We start from the raw sequence: 23,452 nt of genomic DNA on the forward strand, positions 1-23,452 counted from the left end.
ATTATTAAATTAATTGAGGTATCACTTAAATTATTTTTTTTTATTTTTGAAAAAAAAATATTCAAGTAAAAATTTTATTTTTTTGATTTTATTTTTAAGTGACAAATTTAAATTTTAATTTAGAGATAAGATACATTTGTTAGAAAAGTATTTTTTTAATTCTTAAAAAATATTTTTTTAAATTTTTAAACAAAAAAAAATTTTTGTTAAAAAAAAATTATTGAATTGTATATGTTAAATTAAAATATTTTTTTATGTTTGAAAAAAGAAATTTTTTTTTAATATTTCAAAAAATATAGATTTTTGATATATTTAATTTTGATGAAAATTTTTTATTTTATTTAAAATTTATTTTTTTTTTAATTTTTTTTCAGAAGTTTTTATTAAATTTAATTTTTTTTTTAACTTAAATTTTATTAAATTAAATTTGTCAATAATTATATTTAATTTCTTTTTGAAAATAAAAATATGACATTTAAACAAATTTAGGATAATTTTCTCGAAAAACAACACTTACTTGTCTCGAAAACACTCGTCTGCCGAAAAGAAAAACAAAAATAGTTTAAAAATAAAAGACATTATTTTTTTAAATATACGATCAATGATTTATTTTTTTATTATTACAAGCAGTTTAATAATATACTTATTATGGTTTTTTTTTATAATTATTTGGCAAAGTAAATTACAAATATGATTACGTACATCTGCATAATAATAATTATATCTTTTTTTCCCTACGTATACATCTTTATATAAGTAGTAGTTTTTTTTTGTGTTTTAAACATTTTTTAAAGTTGAGTTTCCATCGCTTGTTTGAATTTAGATATTTTTTGGGAGATTTATTCGCGAAACGTCCTTACAATTGCACAAGAACAAAAATTACTCGGAACACTGAATCTTGTAACATTATCTCAAAAAATACAGTTCAAGTTTCAATCAATTTCGTATCTTTTTTTTTGTAATTTTTTTGAGAGAAAAATAATTAATTTAAGATGAAAAAAGACACGAAATTAAGTTTTTGTCGAGTTCTGGTCAAGATAATGTTATAGTTCTGTTTCTGAATGATTTTTTGAGTTTTATAAGTGATTCGTAAGACGTAAGGCGGTTTTGATAATGATTTTAATTCATGTTCTAATATCATGGTTATGAGCCCTATAAACATGATATTAAACAAAGATTATCATTATACATTTTTTTTACATTTAATAATTATATATATTTAGTTTTTTTTTCTTTTAAATATATATAAATATATTGATGTCACTTAACACTAACATAAATAAATTATATCTAAAAATGAAACAGTCAATAGTTTTTTCTTCAATTTTTAATTGTTTTTTATACGTTTAATCCAATAGTAGTATAAATATATTCTTTAATTTAAATAGTTTTTTTTTAAATTTACTTATTTTTTGTTTTCCTTTCTGTTTCTATATTTTTTTTTTCTTTTAAATATAGCATAAAGTCATTTTTTATCCTTTTTTAAAACTTCTTTCTCCTTGTTTCGTTACATAAATTCAATAAAATACTTTTTTTTTTATTTCTTCTTCTTTTTTTTACTATATAAAGTTTCCTTTTTTAATGTTTAATATTTTTTATTTAAAATATCGTTTTCTCTTCAAATATTCTAAATGTGTATTAAAAACACACACTTATCTATAATTAAAGCGGAAATTTCTTTCTTTTTGTTGTTATTTATTTCATATATAGTTTTTTTAGTATTTAAAACTGTAAATTTTTAAAAATTAATTTTTGCTAATGATTGACAAGCAAATTATTTTAAAAAATTGTAAATCAACAAAGAAAGTCATGATTAATAATTTTTTGTTATTTATTAGTCAACGTGATTAATTAATATTAATAATAAAAATTTTAATGATAATAATTAATAAATTCCTTATTAGTGTGTCGATTAAAAGCTAATCTAGTAAAAAAGTTAATATTAAAAAAAAATAATAAAAACGTCTTACAAAACTAGATTTAGTTTGAGAAAATACTTTTTGTGTGTTGTGTAAAATCAACAATTTTTTTGTATATTATTAATAATTATTATAAAAAAAATCGGTAAACCATTAAAAATTATTATTAATTAATTAAAATGTAATAAAAAATGATTTTTGGTTGTTATGATGTTTCATCAAAAATTGTTTCTTGTTCTTGTTAAGTCGATTGGCAACGTTTTTGATGCGTTTCTGATTATTTTTTTGCTGCGCTTTTTTTTTAATGTACTGCTGATAATACATCGGGATGAGTTTTTTTTGCCCAGATTTTGACATTTCTCTATGATGATCACTAAAAATTTGTATGTATAAAATTGAACATTTTGGATTTATGTTTGCTAATATCTTTCGTTTGTTCTATGGATGTTTTTAGTTTTTAGTAGTAATAATAACCTTGGTAGTCGTTTCGTCGATCATCATATTCTGGGTCTTGAAGTGACCGTCTAAATGAAGAAAAATTGTAATTTTTGAAGAAAAAATGAAAAAAATGACATACCAGTAAATTGTGTTAATGTCGCGTTTATTGTAGATTTTAATTGGTTGTCAAATTTGTGGTGAATGCTTCCCTCCGCATAGTCCGCACGTAACTCCGATACAATGGCAGGCTTTCAGGGGAGGGTAACATAATAAGCACGGAACTAATATTGACAAGAGAGTCAAGCCAATCCATCTGAAAGGGCAAAAAATGGTAAGATTTGAAGAAATATAAATATAAATTTATATAAAATTTCCCATATTGTCTAATGGTAAGGATACCAACGAAAAAAAAAAATTACCTTTTAGTACAACCACTTTCTCCGGTACACGAACACGGATTATCCGAGCTCTCGCCTTCCGGATCGCCCATACAATGATACACCATACACTTTGCGCACTGCATTCCGGAAATCGTTTCGATGCCATTCTTGAAGCAATCTGGCGCATATCCGCACGATCCCGCCCTATTGTCCTCCTGACTGTAAAAATCCGAGCAATATTTGCATTTTGTGCGAATCGGTAGATGCGCAACGCCGCCCGCATTCACGCCACGTGCCCCATGATGCTCCTTGAGCTGTTGCTGCCCAAGCGGTGGTTCAAATGTAGTCCGTTGTTTCTTAAGACTCGATGTCGAATCGCCACGCCGCAGCACATCGTTAAAGTCTCCGTAATTGTCGCCGCCGCAAATTGTCGATATTGTACCGTATTCGGGCTTTGTCGTCAGTTGTACGTACGAGTAGTTATCACATGTCGGAACTGTGCTTGTATTTGTATTTGCTGAGGGTTCACACGTTACGGCGACATTGCCACAACTGTCAGACGACTTTTCAAGCGATGGCGGTTGATTATTATTTTTTGGCAATTGCTCTGTGGTTGATTTTGGTGGTTTCGAATCTATACTCTCTGCGAAAATTATCAAAAAATTAAAAAAAAAAATTAAATTTATTTAAAAAAAAAAACTTACGATGGCTACCACTCCCTTCAGAAGTCGATCTTGATTGTGATTTGTCCATTGGTAAGTTAACGTCCTATTAAAAAATCAAAATTAAATTAAAATTCAATTTAAAAAAAAAAAATTCAAACCCTTACCATGAATACATCTTCCTCAACTAAAAGTTTTTCATTTCCCAACGATTCCATGGATTGTGTGGAATTTTGATTTAAAGAAAGATCTAAACACAAAAAAATTAAATTAATTTTTTAATCTTTAAAAAAATATTTTTTTTTGCACTAAAATGCGATCAACGTGTAACGTGTGTGTACAAATTTAATTTAAAAAAATTATTAAAAACATATTTTTTGTGAAAATAAAAAAAAATAATTTCAGAAAAAAATTTGAAAAATCAATCAAATATTTTTTGGTAAAAACCAATTTTTTTTATTTAAAAAAATTTTGACTTACCAAAAATTTATTTTTTTTATTTTTTATTTGATTGTGAATTATATCCAATACAGAAGGATTTTTTTAAAGGATGCAAAAAATTGAAAAAGTATTTTTTTTAATTTTTTTTGTTTCATAAAAGTTTAAATATAGAGAAAGATTCAAAATTAAAATTTAAACCGAGGACAAATACAACAACAACAACACATGAATGAATGTTTTTGTTGAAAAGCTCTAAAAAAGCACTTTTCTACATAATTTCGCGGATGTTTTGGAATTACGTACCATCTAAAACCGCATCAAATGCTGCTTTGATTCCTTTGTCGAAGGCACGGGCATCAGCAGCTGTCGTAAATGTCAAGCCATTGCGTTGCTTGCCCGTGTGCCAATGATGAAAAGTCGGCATGACTTTGTTATACAGCAGTTCTTTGTTGATAACACAACTTAAAATTACCTAAAAAAATATTTTTTTTTATGAAAATTAATTAAAAAAAAATTTTTCAGGGAAATCTTACTGTTTGATCGGAAATCCGTTGGCCGTAGATGATGTATTCATGTCCCTTGACTTCTGGCGATAATCTAGAACGTTTGCGAATGGAAACTTTCGCTAAACCGCCCCCTTGGAGCGGCAGCCATCCTTCGGTACTCTCGTCTCTTGCCATTACTTGTGCACGTACTTCTACTAAATAGTCACTGTTGGCGAGCAAAGGCATGAATGAAGCGGAGAGCGATCATGAAAGAAAGAAAAAAAAAGGAAACGGAGATAATGGTATTAATTGTGTGTGTGTCGCGGCGCAATGTGTATGAATGGAATCGTCGTCATCATCGAAAGTGAACGGAAGTAACTAATTAACACTGTAGTTTGTGGTAATTAATGAGCGCCAAAGCGATTTTTCGTGTCATGTTGTGACTTTTCGAGCACTTTGAGCGAGACAAAGGGCCCCAAGTGAAGAAATGCGATGTGTAAGGGGCGATTGTGTGGCATTTGTGTGCAACGTACGAAGCACATTCATACGAAAAACGGCACCAGCGCAGTTCCGAGGCGCTACCCAAACGCAGAAAATTTCATTTTTCGCATCGAGAAACGAGATTTTAGCGTTCAAAAGCCCGCAAATCCGCGATTTTATTTACTCGCGAGACAGTTTGTAGTGCCAAACACTACAATTTTATAGTTATACACACTTTTTTTCGTGATGAATCAAATTATGAAACACTGTGGCACAGACTACGCGCGCCCATACCTTCCGTAGACACTCGCGCGGGTTGCGTGCTCTATTGAAAAACTGTGAATGAAGGAAGATTTTCATTGATTAAAATCTGAACAGCGATGTAAATTTTTTTTCGCTCTCGTCTCGCGAAAACACAACGAAAACCGCACTTTTTCGCCGTAATTTGCGGCATCGCAGCGCCCAATGCTCTTGCACGCGTATCCAGAGGCGACTTTTTCGAGCTTTTCTCGAGATTTGGCGAAAATATGGACAATTTTTCACTTTTTTTTTCTTTTTCACTGTATACACACACGACATTTGTACGGGAGGCAAATTTTATCCCGTTCACTTTTGAGCTGATTTTGACGCGAAATCCACGGAAATTTGGCACTCTTTTGGCTGCACTTACTCTTCAGATGCCTCTGTCATGGTTTGAAATATCAAAAACTCTAATTTTTAGCTGCAGCAATATGTTTTTCAGCATTTTTACCACCAACAAGAATCATGATCGTCAAAAATGTAACGAAATTGCAGAGAGGCGAGTTGTGTTATCATTTTCATTCGTCTCACGGGTACTGTTTTCTGACGATGAAGAAGAAACGAAGAAATGGGTTTTCAAACGTCGTGATACTGTACTGAAAAATAGCAATCCCAATGCACAATTCTTTGGGTCTTTGACAAATTTTCAATTGTGCTTTGGGAGATTTTCTGAGGAAACGACAGGTTGTTTGTAAATGATCTCGAAGATTTTATTTTTCTTAATTTTTGGAATAAATTTTAAATAAAGTTTTAAGAAAAAATAATATTTTAGTATTTTTTATTAAAAATTTAGCTTACGAGTTTCTAAATTTTTCTTTGAAATTTAATTTTTTTAGAATTTAATATTTAAATAATTTTAAATGTTATCTAGATTCTCCAAAATTTTTCTTAAATTTATGTTTTAATTTTTTTTAAATTAAAAAAATTTGAGAAATTAATTTTTAATTTTAATATTACATTTTTAAGTATTTTTCATGAAAATTTAGATTTTCCAAAATTTTTTAATTTTACTGAATTATGATTTATTTTAATTTATTTTTTTGAAAAAATTTAAAAATTTTGAAAAACTAATTTTTTATTTCAATAAAAAATATTCAATGAAATTTCAATTAATTTTTCGATATTTTCTTTATGATTGATTGATGAACTTTCTGATAATTTTTGGTATTTTTTTTCTTAATTTTTTTTTAATTCAAGAAATTTTAAATCTTTTAAATTTTATTTTTTTTTTAATTTTGAACTTAATTTTTTAAATTTTTTTTATTTTTTTAAAACTGCAAAATTTGAATGAAATTTTATTTTCACAAAATTTTTATTTTTTAAAAATATTTTTTAGTTTAAAATTAAATTTTCACTCAGGCTTTAACCTTTTTGAGAGTTTTTAGATTATAAATTTCTTTAATTTTCATTTTTCTAAAATTTATTTTTTTTCTAAATTTTTATAAAATATTTTTTTTTTTAAATTATACCTAAATTATTTAATTTATTTTTTTTTTATTTTTTTAATTCAAAAAAAGTTTAAAAATTACGGTAATAATTTTTTTATTAATTAAATTAAACTAATTTTTTATTTTTTTTTAAATTTTAACTGTTAAAAAATCAAAAATTAAACCAATAAATCCCTTAAAATCCGTTTCAATTCATACAAAAAATCAATTTTTCTTCCTGTACGAATCCATCCATACCTCTATCGATGGCTCATACGTTTATACGACATCTCGCTGGGTGTACAGATGTTCAAACTTCCGTTCGCTGGGAAGCAGCTGTCACTTTTCTTTGACATTTCCATACAATCGAGCCAATCACGTCAAAGTGCATCGAAAATCTCGTCTCTGATTGGTTCAAAATCCCACAAATCTTCCGTCATTCGTCAAAAGGGGCAAAATTTCATCCAATCAGAAGCCGTTGCCGTATATCACACACACTCCATGCACGATTTCAGTCAAAACCCAAGTAAAGTTTTTTGCGAGAGGTTCATTAAATTTTTCTGGAGCACCAAAAAGCCATTTAGCTGGCAATTTAATTGCCAAATTTGCGTTAAGAAGGTCCATAAAGACGCCAGGTGAGCATCTGCATCAAAAAATAATTAATTCAGTGCCATTTTCCGTGTGAAATCCCGCAAAATATCTGAATGGGCACCTCTCACGGAGTTTCATTTGGAATTCATTTTTATCCAGGGAACGTTCGGGTATTACGTGAAAATTTTTTCGAAGCACATGGGCGAAAAAGTTCTCCGCGAAAATCGATTGGAAATTAGTTTTTGAGGGATTTTTGGGGAAAATTAATTTTTTGGCGATGCGAAAATGTGTCGTGATCCGTGATCGACCCTCCGTGTGCATATTATTTATCTGTTGTTAATTCAATCGCATTAGCTTCGTCGTCGTTCCTATGTTTTTTCGGTTGTTTCATGTACACTTCTTCTTCTTTTTATTTTTTTTTTCTACTTTTTGTATTGCGCTCGTTGTCGTATTCATTCGCCGCGCGCGATAAATCACAATTAAACAAGTGGTTCATTCGTCGTCGTTTTTCTGTAAATGGAAATGTCACGGAAAACGTTTAATTTTTTTTTTTCAATTCTTTAATTTTTTAGATTTTTTCTTGAATTAATTTTTTTTTATTTTTAAATTTTGAAATATTTTTTTTTAATTTCATAATTTTTATTTTTTTGTAAATTTTTAAAATAAAGTAAAATAAAATTTAGTTTAAAAATTTATTCAAATTAATTTTAAATTATTTAAAAAGTATTAAAATGTTTTAAAATTATTTTTTGATTTTTTTTTTAATTCTTTTCATATGAAATATTTCTTTAAATGTTTATTATTATTAATTTTTTTTATTTTAAAAATTAAATTCAAATTGAATTAAGTTTAAAGTTTATTAAAATTAAATTTGTAATTATGTTAAATTTTTTAAAAATATGTTTTTTATTCTTTTCATTTAAAATATTTTTTTTTCAATTTTTTAATTAAATTATTTTAGATTTTTTTTAATTAAAAAAAAAATTAAAATTAAAAATTATTTTTATTTGAATTTTTTTTAATTTTTCAAATTTAATTTTTTTAAATTTATTAAAAATTTTAGAATATTTTTTTAAATTTAATTATTTTTAAAATAATTAAAATTAAATATTTAAATTTTTTAATTTAAAAATTTTGCTTTTTTAAAAAAAATTTTTAATTTTTTTTTTTCATTAAAAAATAATTAAATTAAATTTAAAAAAATTTTAATCAATTTTTAATTCATTTTTTTTTTCTTTAATTTTCAGTGTACGATGGCTGATCCGGGAGGAACTGACGTCGCAATTGAGGCGCAATCATCCACAGCCGTAACTTCAGACAAAGAAACTGACAAAAAATTCCCTTCGGAGAAACAGAAGAAAAATCACAACAACAAGAAGCAGCAACACAACAAAAAATGGAAAGGCGGCAAATTCAAGCGTTACAACAAGCAACGCCAACAAAACAACAAAGTCGAGGCGAATCAATCGACAGAAGCGCCCGCTTCAACCAATACTCAGAGCCGCAAACACGGGCATTGTCACGCAAAACCGCCGTACAACAAACGCATTCAACTCGCATTCTCAACGGTGTCGAAATTTTTCTTGCCCGAAAAGTTGCCACGCAAAGCACGTGTCATTCCGCCAACGAAATTCCTGTTGGGCGGCAACATTTCCGATCCGCTAAACTTGAACAGCCTGCAAAACGAGTCGGAAAATGCTGTAACTCCAAAATCATCGCCAATTCCGACGCCTCCGCATGGCAGACAACCCGTCGAAGTGCTAATTCCGCCAAATATTCGAGATCCGCTGCATTTATTGGATCCCGTTGACTCTGTGGAATACGAAATGCAACTTTGTTCGCCCATGAAACGCAAAACGAACAAGAATCGACATCGCAAGCGACGCAAATCGTGCAAAGAAAACAACAATGGGGAAGTTGAACAGCTGGCAAACACTTCGACTCAATCAGATCCGGGCAGTAAAGCGGGAAATTTGTTGGAAAAATCCACGGCAGACTCGTCAACTGCTTCAATTACGATGAATACGAGCTCCATTGAAGGCGATGTCCCGAGTACGAGTAATTTGAGTGCCGAACCAGAGTCTCGTTCGAGTGCGACGAAGAATTTACGCCTCGAATTGGGCATTGAACCGCCTCCTGTGGGCTCGGGAGGCAGAAAACGTCGTTGTAGCGAATCGTCGACGGGCAAAAGTAAGTCGCGACGTGTCGATATGGATAAAATTGTGAGTCCCGTCATACCGCAACATCACAATACATGGAAGAGACCTCACAAAAGCACCTCAAAACCGCAGAGGAATCGCACACGGAGCTATTCTCGTTCAACAACGGAAGAAACGACGGCAAAAGCTTTGACCGAACAGATGAAAATCGACGAAAATGCGCAAGGAATGTCTCCGGCTGAGGCAATTCAAGCCGAAAGTCATCCCCAAACGGAGGAACAGTCGGAAAGTCAAACAACGCGTCCCGAAACGAAATCCAAAAGCGCCAAATATCAATACGGGAACTACGATCGGTATTACGGATATCGCCATTTGAACGAATTTATGGATGTTCGCCTCAAAGTCTTTCTCAAAAATCCGCAACTTTTCAAGGAAAAAGATGTTTTGGATATTGGATGCAACGTCGGCTTATTAACGATCGAAGCTGGGAAGGAACTTCATCCGAAATCCATCATCGGACTCGATATCGACAAAAATCTCATCAGTCGCGCTCGTAAAAATCTCTCGATGTATGTGAGAGTTCCCGGAAGTGATGCCAAAAAAGCGGAAAATCCGCAAGAAGAAACCGCAAAAGAAGAAAATTCAAGCAAAAAACCACAAAAAGGCGGAAAAAATTCAAATCGGAGATACAATCGACGCAATTCTCGTTACGACAAATCCAAACATCGACAAGATTTAGCGGGAAACAGTGAAGCAAAAGCTCAATTTTTCCCCATGTCGTTCCCCTTGTGCTTGGGTCGCATTCCCAAAAGTGTCGCCGAAGTCGAAACCATGCCCGATGACGCCGCATCTCCCGCATTTCCCGACAACGTGTTCTTCCGAACCGCCAATTACGTACCCAAAGATGAGAATCAACTGAGTGCCGAGACGCAACAATACGACTTGATCCTCTGTCTCTCCGTCACGAAATGGATTCACTTGAATTTCGGCGATGCGGGACTCAAGTTGGCATTCAAACGGATGTTCAATCAGCTGAGGCCCGGCGGAAAACTCATTCTCGAGGCGCAAAATTGGGCGAGTTACAAAAAGAAAAAGAACGTGTCGGAAACCGTCAAGGAGAATTACGCAGCGATTCGATTTTTCCCAAAGAAATTCAATGAGTACTTGTTGAGTAGTGAGGTAGGATTTAGTCATAGTTATCCGTTGGGCATCCCGCGACACTTGAACAAGGGCTTCAGCAGGCCGATTCAGTTGTTTGTGAAGGGAGAATTTACGCCGAGTCATGCACAATGGAGCGATTATCACTTTTCGCAGACTCCGTATCAGACGCCCAAAAGTGATCCGGCAAAGAATAAATATTACACGAATTTGCTGTATGGCAATTCGACGCCGTATGCCAGTCATGGAAGTTATAGGTAAGAAGAAAGTTTTAATTTTTATTACTTTTCAAAAAAAAAAAAAATATTAAAATTTTGAATTTTTAAAATTTTTCAAATGAATTTTCGGCTTATTTTCTTTTCTCAAGAATTTCAAAAATTTTTGAATTTATTAAAAAAAATAATATTTAATTTCATTTAAAATTAAAAAAAAAATGAAAAAAATTTCGAAAAATTTTTTATATATTTTTTTTAAATTTGTTTAATTTTTTTAAATTGCAATTAAATTCAATTTTTCTGAAATAAAATTTTTTAATAATTTTTTCACGAAAACAGGTCTCGATTTTTGAAATTTTTTAATTAAAAACTTTATTTTGGGAATTTTGACTATTTTAATCTTATTTTTTTTTTCGAATTTTGATTGAAATTTAATAAAAATTTACTTTTTTAACATTTTTTCTTTTAACTTAATTTTCCATAATTAAAAAATAATTATTTCATCAACTTTAATTTATTTTATTTTTTTTTAATTTATTTAAAAATTAAATTAAATTTAAAAATTTATATAAAATATTTTCAATGAAAAAATAAATTCTTTAAATACCTATGATTTTTTTCATTTGAAATTAAAAAGAAAAAAAAAATTATTTTTTTTAATTTTTACTACATCAAAAAATTCATATTCATATTCAAATTCATATATTTTGATGAATTTCGAATGAAAAATTATTTTTTCAATTTTTTAATAAATTTATTTTATTATTATATTTATTTTATTTTTTAATGATTTATTTTAATTTTATGTTTTATTTAAAAATCTAAAAAATAATATTTTTTTTTAATTATAAGAAAAGTTCATGTTTTGAGAAATTTTAAATTATTTTTTTTTAATTTGAATTTTTAAGAGATTTAAAATAATTTATGAGAATTTTCCAAAATCAAAATTTTGGAAAATTTTTAATAAAAAATTATTTTTTTCAATTTTACAAATATTTTAAATTAATTTTTTTTCTCTTTTTCAGTTATCGCATGACAGATCCCAGCCCGTATTACAACCCTCTCGCCACCGACAGTTATCTGCCCTCGTACGATAACGAAACAACAAGTCGAGCCTACTGCTTCGCATCTCCGCTCTACTCAACTACATGGTCTCCCCCTCCGAATTCCCGTTCAAATTCGCTGCAAAACACGCCAGCGCACGGAAGCATTCGCAATGCTGAAATTGACGATGGTTACAACAATTCTCGTCCGCACGTTTATCCGCCGAGCACGACAGACGACTTCGAAGCTGGCAAATTGAGTTCTCGCAGCGTCGACAACAGCGACGAAGTTTCGCCGCAACACGTTTACTCAGACCCGACACTTTCCGACGAGAAAGAAGACAGCAGATCTCCCAAACCGACAAACGGCATCGATTACCCGACAATGGAGCCCGTTGCTGCTTTGGAGCCGATCGGAATTGTCGCACTGCCCGAACAAAATGGCATCGACACGAATCATCATCCGCCGCAGAATCACTACGAAGACCAAAATCACGTAGACGATGCATTTTCATAAATTTCTTGAGAATTTTAATTTTTTTTTTCGTTAAATTTAGACTTTTAGACGTATATGTGTTAACAAGAAAAGTACGCTTTGCTGGCAAATTTTAGTGTTAAATGCACAATAATTTAAATAAAAACTCTTAATTTTAGTAGAAAAATGATAAACTCCCGAGAAACGGAGACATATCATGACTCTTTCATAAAAATACAAAAATCACGAAATTTGCCACTCACAACTCTTCAACTTTTTGATAAAAATTTTATTTCGAGAAAAAAAGAAAGCTATTGTGATGATAGTCAACGTAAATTAAAGTAAAGTAAAATAAATTCATGTGAAAATAGAGACCCAATCTTCTAAAACAAAAAATTATTATTATATTTAAAAGAAAATATAGGAGAAAAAATACAATAAAGTGTGGATTTAGATAAAATTTTATCTAGTTTTAATTTTTTTTTACTTTGTCTATTAAAACTTTAGACTCCCATGAGGGGTTTTCGTCCTGGCCATGCTTCTTTGGCATACTTTTTCTTCTTCGGTTCGTTGGATGTCACGTCAGATTTGTTTAGATCATCTTTTGTTGGAGCTGAAATGATAAAAAAAATAAATTTTAAATATTTTTTTTTTAAATCTATTTTAATTTTATGTACCTATTTTTCCATAAATTTGAAAAAAATTTAAAAATAAAATAAAATTATTTTATGTTTATTTATTAATATTTTTCAAATTTGAATTTTTTTAATGTTTTATGTTTAATTTTAATTTTTTACGAATTTTTAATTTAAAAAATTGATTTATTTTTAAATTAAATTATATCAAATTTTACTTTTTAAAATTTAAAAGGTACATTCGTTTTACAAATTTTTATTTAATTTTTTAAAATATTAAGAACTTAATAAGATTTTCAGATTTTAATTTTTTTTTCGATTTAAAAAAAATTATTATTTATATTTATTTTTTTTTTTAATTTCACAAAATAAAATTTTTAATATTGAATTTAAAAAAAAAAAAATTAAAATTTTTTATTTCAAAAAAATTAAAGTTTTCGCTTGAAATATTTCATGAAAATTTTATAAAAAAATTTCAAATATTTTTTTTTTAATTTTAAAAATTAATTTATTTATGAAAAAGTAAAATTGTTGAATTGACTTATTTTATTATACTAAAAAAAAAATTATTATTTTTTTTTCATCATTCTATTTTCAAATTTTTATATTTTTTTAACTACTTTTCAAAATTTATTAATTTTTAAAATATTTTTATTTTAAAAAACTTATTGAAATAATTTAATTCTTAAAAAAATTTTTTAAAAAAATTTATTAACTAAACTTTGATCTATTTTATATTAGGCCATTAAATTTAATTATTTCACTTTATGTCGCATGTGGATTTTCAAAAGTGTAATGTGAGAACGGCAAATGTAAATTTTTTTTTTAAATTTCATAAAATAAAATTTGAATAAAAGTTTTAAAATTTAATTTAAAAAAATATTAAAATTTTTACTTTTAAATTTTATGATTTTCGCATAAAAACATTTAATAAAATTTCACAAAAAAAAATTTAAAAAAAATAAAAATTTTTTTTCATTTTAAAAATTAATTAATCAAATTTTGAAAAATTAAAATTTTTAGATTGACTTAAATTATTATATTAAAAATTTTTTATTATTTTTTTTTCATTTTTCGTTTTTTTCAAAAAAAAAAAAATTAAAATTTTTATATTTTTTAAAATTGCTTTTCTTTTTGCATTTTTTTAATTATTTTTTTAATATATTTTAAAAAATTAAAAAAAAAAATTATTTAAAAAAAAATTTAAAAAATCTTATAAAATTTTGATTTTTAATTAATTTAAATTTAAATAATTTTAAAATATTTTTTCTGAATTTTAAAAATTAATTCCAAAAAAATAAAATTTTTATCTCAAATTTTTTTTTTTATAGAAAATTAAATTTATTTTTTTTTTAGATTTTTAAACTAAAAAAAAAATATTAAAATAAAATTGTTTACCTTTGTTAACTGTACTTGTCGAAGGAATCAATTCAGTCGACACTTCAGGTGCTGGATTCGGTAAAATTAGGAACTTTGATCCAAATCCTCCTTGCGACAGAACATTTGTATCTACTGTGGTTGTTTGCGACTCGTTACTCGGAGCATTCAAGCCTTGATAGAGCGACGGCACGTACGGTTGTTGCGCGATAAAAGGCTTTTGTGTCTCCATCGACAACGAAGTCGTCGAGAAATGATCAATTTTCTGTCGTTTCGACGAAGTTGGCAAAACTGTCGTTTGAACCAAATTCCTAAATCTTCCCACTGACGGATCAATATCCTCCGGATTGATGATAATTTCTTCCTCATTGAACGTCACCATTTTCTTCTTCCGCTTTTGATGCTTTTTCTTCGTTGTGTCGTCAGTTATCATCGCAATTCGTCGATTGTGCGCCGTATTGTACTCCGTCAAGTTATCCAACTCGGATTGCGATTCAGGGAGACCCATAAGCGTCGCATCGACTTCCAACGGAAGAGCTTCGTGAATTCTCGTGCCTGAAGGACGTTCCCGGAGGATGTAACTTCGAGTCGATGCGCCGAAATGGAAACTGTTTGCTGTAAAAATTTAAATTTTTTGAGAAAAAAATCGATTTTCGCGTGAAAATTCAACTTACAAAAATGCAAAGGCGTCGGTTTATGAGGTTCCAAACGCACCGATCCAATAAAAGTCCCATGACTGCTTCCCAGATCGACTAAATAAATGATATTGAGGAATTTGTGGTAAACGAGGGCCGAATGAACGCGCGAGCAACTCGCATGATCTAACACAAACTGACAAAATTGGGCATTTCTCCCGAATAAATAGCACTTTTTCTCGTCAATCATCAGCTTTTGGATCAATTTGTCGTCTTTTAACACATCCAAATGCGTTCCCGATGGAGCTTTTCCTGCCCTGAAAGAAAAAAAAATATTAAAAAATAAATTTCTTTTGAAATTCTTGAAAATCACTCACCAACTCGGCACTTCGTAATGATTAGCCATCCTCTAAAGCCAATTATTGTCAGCAAAAACACTCAAAATCAAAGAAAATCCAGAAAAATAGGCAAATTTTAATAAAAAATGCAGCAAATTTATCAAAACAACTCCAACTTTGACAGATTTTTGACGTTGCCAGCTGTCAATTTTCAATTTGAGAAACAAAAACAAACAAAAAACACCCCGAAAAAGTATTAAATTCGAAGATTTCCTTGAATTATGAGCTTAAATCTCAATAGACCGAGGAATAACTTGCTCGATAAGCCTCTGAGCAAGGGCAAAAATGAAGTTTCCTTGAGTGTGTTTGCTTTGTTGTTTTCCGAGATGGTCCAATATAGTCAGAGCAAGTCCAATTCCATCACAGAATTGCATGAAATGTAATTTTTATTGAAATTTCAATGAATTTTTGATCGATTTTTTATGGATTTTGACATTTTTAGCCTTCATGAGATGGGATATGATGTTGGAACGAGAGTCACAGACCTTTATATTGTCAGAGACAAGAACTCCAAACGAGAAACAAGATTAATTAATATTTTGTTGTTCATTAAGGGAACGATTTGGAAGGTAAATTTTATTTTTTTGCGATTTTGTTTTTATAGAAATTAATTTTAAAAATTTTATTTTTGATCATTTTCAAGCTTGAAAACCATCAAATGGGCTCTCAAGATAAAAATTACGTATTTTTTACGTATTTTTTATTTTTCAATTTTCAAGCTTAAGAACCATCAGAAAGGCATCCAAAGCACTTTTGTATGATTTTTGATCAATTTCAAGCCTAAAAATTATCAAATGGGCTTTCAAAATGAAAAAAATTACGTATTTTTTACGTATTTTTTATTTTTCAATGTTCAAGCTTGAGAACCATCAGAAAGGCATCCAAAGCACTTTTGTATGATTTTTGATCAATTTCAAGCCTAAAAATTATCAAATGGGCTTTCAAGATGAAAATTACGTATTTTTTACGTATTTTTTATTTTTCAATGTTCAAGCTTGAGAACCATCATAAAGGCATCCAAAGCACTTTTGTATGATTTTTGATCAATTTCAAGCCTAAAAATTATCAAATGGGCTTTCAAGATGAAAATTACGTATTTTTTACGTATTTTTTATTTTTCAATGTTCAAGCTTGAGAACCATCAGAAAGGCATCCAAAGCACTTTTGTATGATTTTTGATCAATTTCAAGCCTAAAAATTATCAAATGGGCTCTCAAGATGAAAATTACGTATTTTTTACGTATTTTTTATTTTTCAATGTTCAAGCTTGAGAACCATCATAAAGGCATCCAAAGCACTTTTGTATGATTTTTGATCAATTTCAAGCCTAAAAATTATCAAATGGGCTCTCAAGATGAAAATTACGTATTTTTTATTTTTCAATGTTCAAGCTTAAGAACCATCATAAAGGCATCCAAAGCACTTTTGTATGATTTTTGATCAATTTCAAGCCTAAAAATTATCAAATGGGCTCTCAAGATGAAAATTACGTATTTTTTACGTATTTTTTATTTTTCAATGTTCAAGCTTAAGAACCATCATAAAGGCATCCAAAGCACTTTTGTATGATTTTTGATCAATTTCAAGCCTAAAAATTATCAAATGGGCTCTCAAGATGAAAATTACGTATTTTTTACGTATTTTTTATTTTTCAATGTTCAAGCTTAAGAACCATCATAAAGGCATCCAAAGCACTTTTGTATGATTTTTGATCAATTTCAAGCCTAAAAATTATCAAATGGGCTCTCAAGATGAAAATTACGTATTTTTTATTTTTCAATGTTCAAGCTTGAGAACCATCAGAAAGGCATCCAAAGCACTTTTGTATGATTTTTGATCAATTTCAAGCCTAAAAATTATCAAATGGGCTCTCAAGATGAAAATTACGTATTTTTTATTTTTCAATGTTCAAGCTTAAGAACCATCATAAAGGCATCCAAAGCACTTTTGTATGATTTTTGATCAATTTCAAGCCTAAAAATTATCAAATGGGCTCTCAAGATGAAAATTACGTATTTTTTATTTTTCAATGTTCAAGCTTAAGAACCATCATAAAGGCATCCAAAGCACTTTTGTATGATTTTTGATCATTTTCAAGCCTAAAAATGATCAAATGGGCTCTCAAGATGAAAATTACGTATTTTTTACGTATTTTTTATTTTTCAATGTTCAAGCTTAAGAACCATCATAAAGGCATCCAAAGCACTTTTGTATGATTTTTGATCAATTTCAAGCCTAAAAATTATCAAATGGGCTCTCAAGATGAAAATTACGTATTTTTTATTTTTCAATGTTCAAGCTTAAGAACCATCATAAAGGCATCCAAAGCACTTTTGTATGATTTTTGATCAATTTCAAGCCTAAAAATTATCAAATGGGCTCTCAAGATGAAAATTACGTATTTTTTATTTTTCAATGTTCAAGCTTGAGAACCATCATAAAGGCATCCAAAGCACTTTTGTATGATTTTTGATCAATTTCAAGCCTAAAAATTATCAAATGGGCTCTCAAGATGAAAATTACGTATTTTTTACGTATTTTTTATTTTTCAATTTTCAAGCTTGAGAACCATCATAAAGACATCCAAAGGCATTTTCCATAACTTTTGACCATTTTCAAGTTTGAAAACCATCAATTTTTTGAAAAATTTAATTTTCGCCTTTAATTTTTTTTTTGTTTGAAAAAAAATAATTTTTGTCTTATAAATTAATCCAATGATAAAATTTTATTTTTTTTAGAATCTCTTTGGAAAAGAAGCCGACAAACTCGAACATGCGAACGACGACGAGCGCATTTATTACATTATCGAAAAGGAGCCTTTAGTGAATAAATTCATCTCGGTACCAAAAGACAAGAATTCCATCAATTGCGCCCAATTCATCGCCGGCATTGTTCAAGCAATTTTACATTTTTCCGGATTTCCCTGCCAAGTTGGGGCTCATCATCACAAAGGAACAACTTACAGAATAATTTTCGAAGATGCCGTCATTGCTCGCGACAAACAGTTAGAGGAAAAGTAAATTTTTCGGATGTTAATTATATATTTAATAAACCATTCTACAATCAAAAATTGATCATTTCCATTTTTTTTCGACGTTTTGAAGCATTTAGATGAATTTCCATCCGCGATCTCTGTAGGCAACTTGTCCCGTGCGAATGGCGTGTTCGCGAGCCGAGCGATCTTTGTAAACTAAATAGCCGAAAATAAGCATGGGAATTATGGAGCACGACATAAACGGCACCAATGACCTGAAATTGGGCTTGAAGTAGTCAATGAGGGAGGCTCGTGTGGAGTTGAAGCGTTGAATGGCAGGATCGAACTGAAAAAATCGAGAAAAAATTAATTTTGGAAGTGTCAAGTGTGATGTAACAATTGCTCGGAAACGTACGACGAAACCTCCTTCGCCTCTGGCGTGGGTATACGGGTTGGTAGTTTGCTTCCAGTATTCAGCTCTCAAGCGGGCACGACGTTCCGCCTTGAATTTTGCGACTTCATCGGCAAGCGAAGGGTCTGCCATGATTTTTTCGTCTGGATTTTGTGAAAATTTGACCAAAACAAAAAATGACAGCTCGAGTTGTGACGAATTTGGGTCTTTTTCGCTGAAAAACTGTTCGGGGGTGTGTTCGGAAATTCAATTTTAAATAATTTTTTTTAAATTTTTTTCAATTTTTTACTTTTTTTGAATAAAAATTAATTTTAAAAGTCAAAAAATTATCAAAAAATGATAAAATTCTTATAAATTTTTTAAAAAATTAAAATTTTTGAGGTAAACACTACTTCTGTACGAGTCATATGCACGTACAGTATCCACATTTCCTTATCAGTGAGCAAATGTGATATTCAAATCGCGAAAAAAATTAATTAAACGTGATTAGGCGAGTGTTGATTTATTATTTGTTCACTCACAACTTGTTTATTAAACAAAACCCACTACTTCTGATAAGGAAGACACGTAAAAAAGCTCAAATAGGGGGTAAAGCGAAAAATTTTTATCAGTTTCCTTCGAAAATTCAACCAGAAAACTTCCAATTATGGCACCAAACGACAATTTAACCGCAGTTTTGCACGGCATCGAGGATTTACGTCTCGAACAAATTCCTATTCCCGAAATTAAAGACGATGAAGTCCTCCTTGAGATGGATTGCGTTGGCATTTGTGGCTCAGATGTGCATTACTTGGGTAATTTTTTGTCATTTTGACCTTCAAAATTAATCAAAATGATTTTTTTCCATTTTAGTTCATGGTCGAATCGGGCCCTTTGTGTGTGACGGGCCTATGATAATTGGGCATGAAGCTTCAGGTGTCGTTTGTAAAGTTGGAAAAGACGTAAAAACTTTAAAAATTGGAGATCGCGTCGCCATTGAGCCGGGAGTTCCGTGTCGCAAATGCGATTTTTGTAAAACGGGCAAATATAATTTGTGTCCCGACATGAAATTTTGTGCAACGCCTCCGTATCATGGGAATTTGACGCGTTATTACGCGCATGCAGCTGATTTTTGCTTCAAATTGCCGGATCATGTAACGATGGAGGAAGGAGCCTTGCTTGAGCCGTTGTCGGTTGGAGTTCATGCTTGTCGAAGGGCAAATGTTTGTCTTGGGTCGGAAGTTTTGATTCTTGGCGCGGGACCAATTGGATTAGTTACAGCGATTGCGGCAAAGGTGAGTTTTGTTTTTAGTCTGAAATTGATAAAAAAATGTTTGAAAAATTATTTTTGAAAAAAAAAAATTTTTTTTTGGGGAAATTAAAACTTTTTTGAGTAAAAAAAAAATTAAAAAAATTATTTTATTAAAATTATTTCAAAATAAATTAATTAAAATATTTTTTTTTTTTAATTTTAAAAAATTATTTTAATTAAAATTTATTTTTTTTTCTATAAAAAAATAATTAAAAGAATTATAAAAAAATATCAAAAAATTAAATTTAAATTAAAATAAAATATTTTCAATAAATAATTAAATTTTTATTTCATTTAATTTTTGCTTTTTAAATTTTTTTTAAACCGATTTTGATAAAAAAAAAATAAATAAAATTTCAGAAATTATTTAAATAAAATAATTAATTAAATTATTTTTTTTGTTTTTAAATTTTTGTTTAAAAAAAATTTTTTAAAAACAATAAAATTTAAAAAATAAATTAAAATATTGAAATAATTTAAATGAATTTTCATATTTTTTTTTGCTTGAATTAAATTAATTAAAAATTATTAAAAAAAAATATTTGAAAAAAATTTAAATTTTTTTCGACTTTTAAATCGAAAAACAATAAAATCAATGAAAAAATATCAAAAATTAAATTTTTAAAAAATTTTTTTCAGGCAATGGGAGCTTCAACAGTCCTCATCACGGATTTACTCGACGATCGTTTAGCAACTGCAAAAAAAGTTGGCGCCGACTTGACCTTGAAAGTCGAAAAAACCGACAAAGAAGAAGACATTTTGAAGAAAATCAAGGAACTCATGCCAAATGCTCCCGAAAAAACGATCGATTGCAGCGGAGCCGAGATCACAAATCGTCTTTCCATTCTCGCAACACGCAATGGAGGCGTTGCTGTACTCGTTGGAAATGGCCCGTTGAACGTTAATGTGCCATTGATCAACGCTTTGAACCGCGAAGTTGATATTCGTGGCGTTTTTCGGTACTGCAACGATTATCCGACGGCATTGGCTTTAGTTGCGAGCGGAAAATGCAACGTGAAACAACTCGTGACGCATCATTTTGACATCACGGAAACCAAAGATGCCTTCCATACGAGTCGTCATGGACTTGGGGGAGCAATTAAAGTCATGATTCACGTTCAACCACGCGATAAAAATAATCCAAAGAAGTTTTAAAGTTGGAAATGTGCCATTTTTGTTTTGTTTCAAGAGTTTTTATTTTTTTAGTTGAATAACGATGCATTTAGATTGCTTTTAACTAACTCGCAATAAAGTTTTCGAATAAATTTTATCAAAAAAATATTTTTTTTCTTCATTTTTCGTCGAAAATTATTAAAAATAAAAAAAATTAACGTTCGAAAATTCAAATTTCATCCCTCTGGAGGAGATTTTCGAAACTAACCAAAAAATGAGACGAATGAAATTGATAAAGAACAAATCGTAAACACACGGCGTGTGAGAGAGTGTCTCGTTAAACTCAATTTTCGACAATTTTCATTGGATTTTCCGGATAATTTAACCAAAAATCATGTCATTTAGAGGCAGAGGCGGCGGCGGCTTTGGAGGACGAGGTAATTTTATGACTTTCGATAAAAATTGCTTGAAAAATTGACAAAAATCATGCGCTCATGTGTTGAATGTGTCGGAATTGGCAATGTGAGACCTTTCAAGCAAGCTTCTTTTGACTTTGAATCTTACGAGCTTTCACTAATTTTACTTTTTTTGTTCTTTTTTTCATTTTAGGCGGCGGCGGAGGACGCGGTAAATAACAAAAATTTGTGAAAAAACTTGACTTCAGAAATTTTTTGGATTTTTTTTGGTTATGTCTCATGTTTTGTTTACAATTTCATGACGATGTGAATTCAAAAAAATCATTTTTTTAAATTTTTAATAAGAATTTCACGAAAATTTCTTTTAAAAAGTATTTTAATGAAGGTATTTTATGATTTACAGGCGGCGGCGGAGGTCGAGGAGGCTTTGGAGCTCGAGGTAAAATTTGAATTTTGCTGAATTTTTAAGACTTTTGTTCAAATTTTGTCTTTTTTCTTTCAAGGCGGAGGCCGAGGAGGCGGCGGAAGAGGAGGAGGCCGAGGTATTTAACTAATTTTCATTCCTTTTTACTCCTGAGGTTTCATTTTTGACGAAATTTTGTTAAAAATGTATCTTTAGAAAAAATTTTTTCATTTAAAAACGTTCGAATACTTAAAAACTCTTTAATTTTTAGGAGGCTTTGGCGGAGGTCGAAATTTCGATCAAGGTCCCCCCGAACGTGTCATTCCCTTTGGCTACTATGACTATTCGTGCCAAGATGATCTCGTGCTCAAAGTCGAAATCGAAGATGTGCCGTACTTCAATGCGCCCATTTTCCTCGAAAACAAGTCACAAATTGGCAAAGTCGATGAAATTTTCGGCAATTTGAGAGATTATTCGGTTTCCGTTAAGCTCGGAGAAAATATGAAAGTCAGCAGTTTCACGCCAAAACAAAAGTTGTACATAGATCCCGCAAAATTGTTGCCTTTGAATCGATTTTTGCCAAAACCTCCGGGACAGAAAGGAGCTGGCGGCGCAAAAGGACCTCGAGGCGGTGTGCAAAAACGTGGCGGAGTAAGTTTTTTTTTTTACTGAAATTTAAAAAAAAATAATTATTTATGCTCATATTTGAAAAATGTTCGACTTGAAAAAGGAAAAAAATTAAATTATCGATTTTTTAAGAATTTAAAATATTTTAAATTTTTTTTTAAAATTTTGAGTTCAATGATAATTTTTTTTTTAAGTTAAATTTTGAAATCAATTAAGGATTTTTCTTAAGTTTTTATTTTTAAAAAATTGTCAAAAATATTTTTAAAAAATTTCTTAAATTAAATTTACTGTTTTTTTTTTGTTTGAAATATGTTCAAAAATTTTAAAATATTTTTTATTAAATTTAATTAATTTTTTTCTTCGTTTTTTTCTCTTTCAAAAACAAAATAAAATTTTTAATTTATCAAAATAATTAAATTATTTATATAAAAAAGTAAAGAAATTAAAATTATGGAGAATTTAAAAATTAATTAAAATAAAATAATTAATTAAATTCGTTTAAAATTAAATTAATTTTTAGAAATTATTTTTCACAATTATTTTATTTTTATTTATTTTTTTAAAGAATTAAAAAATAATTTAATAATTTTATTCTTTTAAATTTAATTTTTCAAATTTTTTACAAAAATTTTGATTTAAAAATTACAATTTTATTAATTAAAACTTTTAATTTAATTTTTAGGGTCGCGGAGGATTCGGAAATAATCGCGGAGGCGGAGGTCGAGGAGGATTTGGCGCTCGCGGAGGATCAGGCGGAGGTTTTCGAGGACGCGGAGGAAATAACAATCGCGGAGGAGGCGGCGGAAAACGATGGTAGAAAAATTTTACCAAAAATTTTGGTACAAAAAATATTTTTTTACATCGCCTCATTCAAAAGAAAAAAAAAATTTAGTTTTTAAGAAATAACATTTACCTAATGAATAAAACAATAAGGACTTACATGAAACATAAAAATCCCCAATTTTTGTTTACTTTCTACCTCTCTCTCGTACTGTACA

General features: G+C 29.4%; 7 protein-coding genes across 8 annotated transcripts; 4 read left to right on the forward strand and 3 right to left on the reverse strand.

Annotated features, from left to right (window-relative positions):
• Nucleotides 1-1,843: 1,843 nt before the first annotated feature.
• LOC134833683 (sprouty-related, EVH1 domain-containing protein 2) lies at nt 1,844-5,598 on the reverse strand. Its single transcript, XM_063848099.1, has 8 exons — nt 5,476-5,598; nt 4,374-4,551; nt 4,144-4,312; nt 3,567-3,649; nt 3,442-3,505; nt 2,777-3,380; nt 2,497-2,670; nt 1,844-2,443 (listed from the first exon to the last, which is right to left on the reverse strand). Exons 1-7 carry the CDS (start codon nt 5,493-5,495, stop codon nt 2,544-2,546), a joined length of 1,245 nt encoding a protein of 414 aa, XP_063704169.1. The 5' UTR covers nt 5,496-5,598; the 3' UTR covers nt 1,844-2,443; nt 2,497-2,543.
• A 1,462-nt stretch (nt 5,599-7,060) lies between these two features.
• Nucleotides 7,061-12,431, forward strand: LOC134828990 (7SK snRNA methylphosphate capping enzyme bin3-like). Its single transcript, XM_063841985.1, has 3 exons — nt 7,061-7,167; nt 8,371-10,697; nt 11,681-12,431. The coding sequence occupies exons 2-3, from the start codon at nt 8,377-8,379 to the stop codon at nt 12,213-12,215; spliced, it is 2,856 nt and encodes a 951-aa protein (XP_063698055.1). The 5' UTR covers nt 7,061-7,167; nt 8,371-8,376; the 3' UTR covers nt 12,216-12,431.
• Nucleotides 12,432-12,554: 123 nt separating this feature from the next.
• Nucleotides 12,555-15,332, reverse strand: LOC134829001 (nuclear inhibitor of protein phosphatase 1). The gene is made up of 4 exons (XM_063841996.1): nt 15,198-15,332; nt 14,860-15,137; nt 14,207-14,800; nt 12,555-12,786 (listed from the first exon to the last, which is right to left on the reverse strand). Exons 1-4 carry the CDS (start codon nt 15,224-15,226, stop codon nt 12,677-12,679), a joined length of 1,011 nt encoding a protein of 336 aa, XP_063698066.1. The 5' UTR covers nt 15,227-15,332; the 3' UTR covers nt 12,555-12,676.
• Nucleotides 15,333-15,378: 46 nt separating this feature from the next.
• On the forward strand, nt 15,379-18,295 carry LOC134827842 (trafficking protein particle complex subunit 5). The gene is made up of 3 exons (XM_063840689.1): nt 15,379-15,597; nt 15,661-15,787; nt 17,957-18,295. The coding sequence occupies exons 1-3, from the start codon at nt 15,440-15,442 to the stop codon at nt 18,236-18,238; spliced, it is 567 nt and encodes a 188-aa protein (XP_063696759.1). The 5' UTR covers nt 15,379-15,439; the 3' UTR covers nt 18,239-18,295.
• Nucleotides 18,296-18,321: 26 nt separating this feature from the next.
• Nucleotides 18,322-18,814, reverse strand: LOC134827843 (uncharacterized). The gene is made up of 2 exons (XM_063840690.1): nt 18,608-18,814; nt 18,322-18,538 (listed from the first exon to the last, which is right to left on the reverse strand). Exons 1-2 carry the CDS (start codon nt 18,734-18,736, stop codon nt 18,326-18,328), a joined length of 342 nt encoding a protein of 113 aa, XP_063696760.1. The 5' UTR covers nt 18,737-18,814; the 3' UTR covers nt 18,322-18,325.
• Nucleotides 18,815-19,026: 212 nt separating this feature from the next.
• On the forward strand, nt 19,027-21,174 carry LOC134827841 (sorbitol dehydrogenase-like). Its single transcript, XM_063840688.1, has 3 exons — nt 19,027-19,398; nt 19,457-19,878; nt 20,535-21,174. Exons 1-3 carry the CDS (start codon nt 19,251-19,253, stop codon nt 21,048-21,050), a joined length of 1,086 nt encoding a protein of 361 aa, XP_063696758.1. The 5' UTR covers nt 19,027-19,250; the 3' UTR covers nt 21,051-21,174.
• Nucleotides 21,175-21,306: 132 nt separating this feature from the next.
• On the forward strand, nt 21,307-23,405 carry LOC134836232 (probable H/ACA ribonucleoprotein complex subunit 1). Of its 2 annotated transcripts, XM_063851473.1 has the most exons (6): nt 21,307-21,445; nt 21,618-21,635; nt 21,828-21,863; nt 21,928-21,966; nt 22,099-22,478; nt 23,137-23,405. In XM_063851473.1, the coding sequence occupies exons 1-6, from the start codon at nt 21,403-21,405 to the stop codon at nt 23,269-23,271; spliced, it is 651 nt and encodes a 216-aa protein (XP_063707543.1). In that variant the 5' UTR covers nt 21,307-21,402; the 3' UTR covers nt 23,272-23,405. The 2 variants fall into 2 exon arrangements, with proteins under 2 accessions (XP_063707543.1, XP_063707544.1); XM_063851474.1 differs by lacking the exon at nt 21,928-21,966 and having other exon boundaries at nt 21,828-21,848; nt 22,102-22,478.
• The last annotated feature ends 47 nt before the right edge of the window (nt 23,406-23,452 follow it).

The sequence above is a fragment of the Culicoides brevitarsis genome, chromosome 1, assembly GCF_036172545.1.
Source record: "Culicoides brevitarsis isolate CSIRO-B50_1 chromosome 1, AGI_CSIRO_Cbre_v1, whole genome shotgun sequence".
NCBI lineage: Eukaryota > Metazoa > Arthropoda > Insecta > Diptera > Ceratopogonidae > Culicoides > Culicoides brevitarsis.

Bases quoted from the DNA above. Each gene is read 5' to 3' on its own strand.
- LOC134827842 (XM_063840689.1), top strand. From the start codon at position 15,440: ATGAGCTTAAATCTCAATAGACCGAGGAATAACTTGCTCGATAAGCCT. The intron at 15,598-15,660 runs GTAATTTTTATT...TGACATTTTTAG, and splicing joins ATCACAGAATTGCATGAAAT to CCTTCATGAGATGGGATATG. The intron at 15,788-17,956 runs GTAAATTTTATT...TATTTTTTTTAG, and splicing joins TTAAGGGAACGATTTGGAAG to AATCTCTTTGGAAAAGAAGC.
- LOC134829001 (XM_063841996.1), bottom strand. From the start codon at position 15,226: ATGGCTAATCATTACGAAGTGCCGAGTTG. The intron at 15,138-15,197 runs GTGAGTGATTTT...TTTTTCTTTCAG, and splicing joins CATTACGAAGTGCCGAGTTG to GGCAGGAAAAGCTCCATCGG. The intron at 12,787-14,206 runs GTAAACAATTTT...TTATCATTTCAG, and splicing joins GACAAGTACAGTTAACAAAG to CTCCAACAAAAGATGATCTA.
- LOC134828990 (XM_063841985.1), top strand. From the start codon at position 8,377: ATGGCTGATCCGGGAGGAACTGACGTCGCAATTGAGGCGCAATCATCC. The intron at 10,698-11,680 runs GTAAGAAGAAAG...TCTCTTTTTCAG, and splicing joins GCCAGTCATGGAAGTTATAG to TTATCGCATGACAGATCCCA.
- LOC134827843 (XM_063840690.1), bottom strand. From the start codon at position 18,736: ATGGCAGACCCTTCGCTTGCCGATGAAGTCGCAAAATTCAAGGCGGAA. The intron at 18,539-18,607 runs GTACGTTTCCGA...CGATTTTTTCAG, and splicing joins GAGGCGAAGGAGGTTTCGTC to TTCGATCCTGCCATTCAACG.
- LOC134836232 (XM_063851473.1), top strand. From the start codon at position 21,403: ATGTCATTTAGAGGCAGAGGCGGCGGCGGCTTTGGAGGACGAG. The intron at 21,864-21,927 runs GTAAAATTTGAA...TTTTCTTTCAAG, and splicing joins AGGAGGCTTTGGAGCTCGAG to GCGGAGGCCGAGGAGGCGGC. The intron at 21,967-22,098 runs GTATTTAACTAA...TTTAATTTTTAG, and splicing joins CGGAAGAGGAGGAGGCCGAG to GAGGCTTTGGCGGAGGTCGA.
- LOC134827841 (XM_063840688.1), top strand. From the start codon at position 19,251: ATGGCACCAAACGACAATTTAACCGCAGTTTTGCACGGCATCGAGGAT. The intron at 19,399-19,456 runs GTAATTTTTTGT...TTTCCATTTTAG, and splicing joins CTCAGATGTGCATTACTTGG to TTCATGGTCGAATCGGGCCC. The intron at 19,879-20,534 runs GTGAGTTTTGTT...AATTTTTTTCAG, and splicing joins TTACAGCGATTGCGGCAAAG to GCAATGGGAGCTTCAACAGT.
- LOC134833683 (XM_063848099.1), bottom strand. From the start codon at position 5,495: ATGACAGAGGCATCTGAAGA. The intron at 4,313-4,373 runs GTAAGATTTCCC...ATATTTTTTTAG, and splicing joins AACGGATTTCCGATCAAACA to GTAATTTTAAGTTGTGTTAT. The intron at 3,650-4,143 runs GTACGTAATTCC...TTTTGTGTTTAG, and splicing joins ATTTGATGCGGTTTTAGATG to ATCTTTCTTTAAATCAAAAT.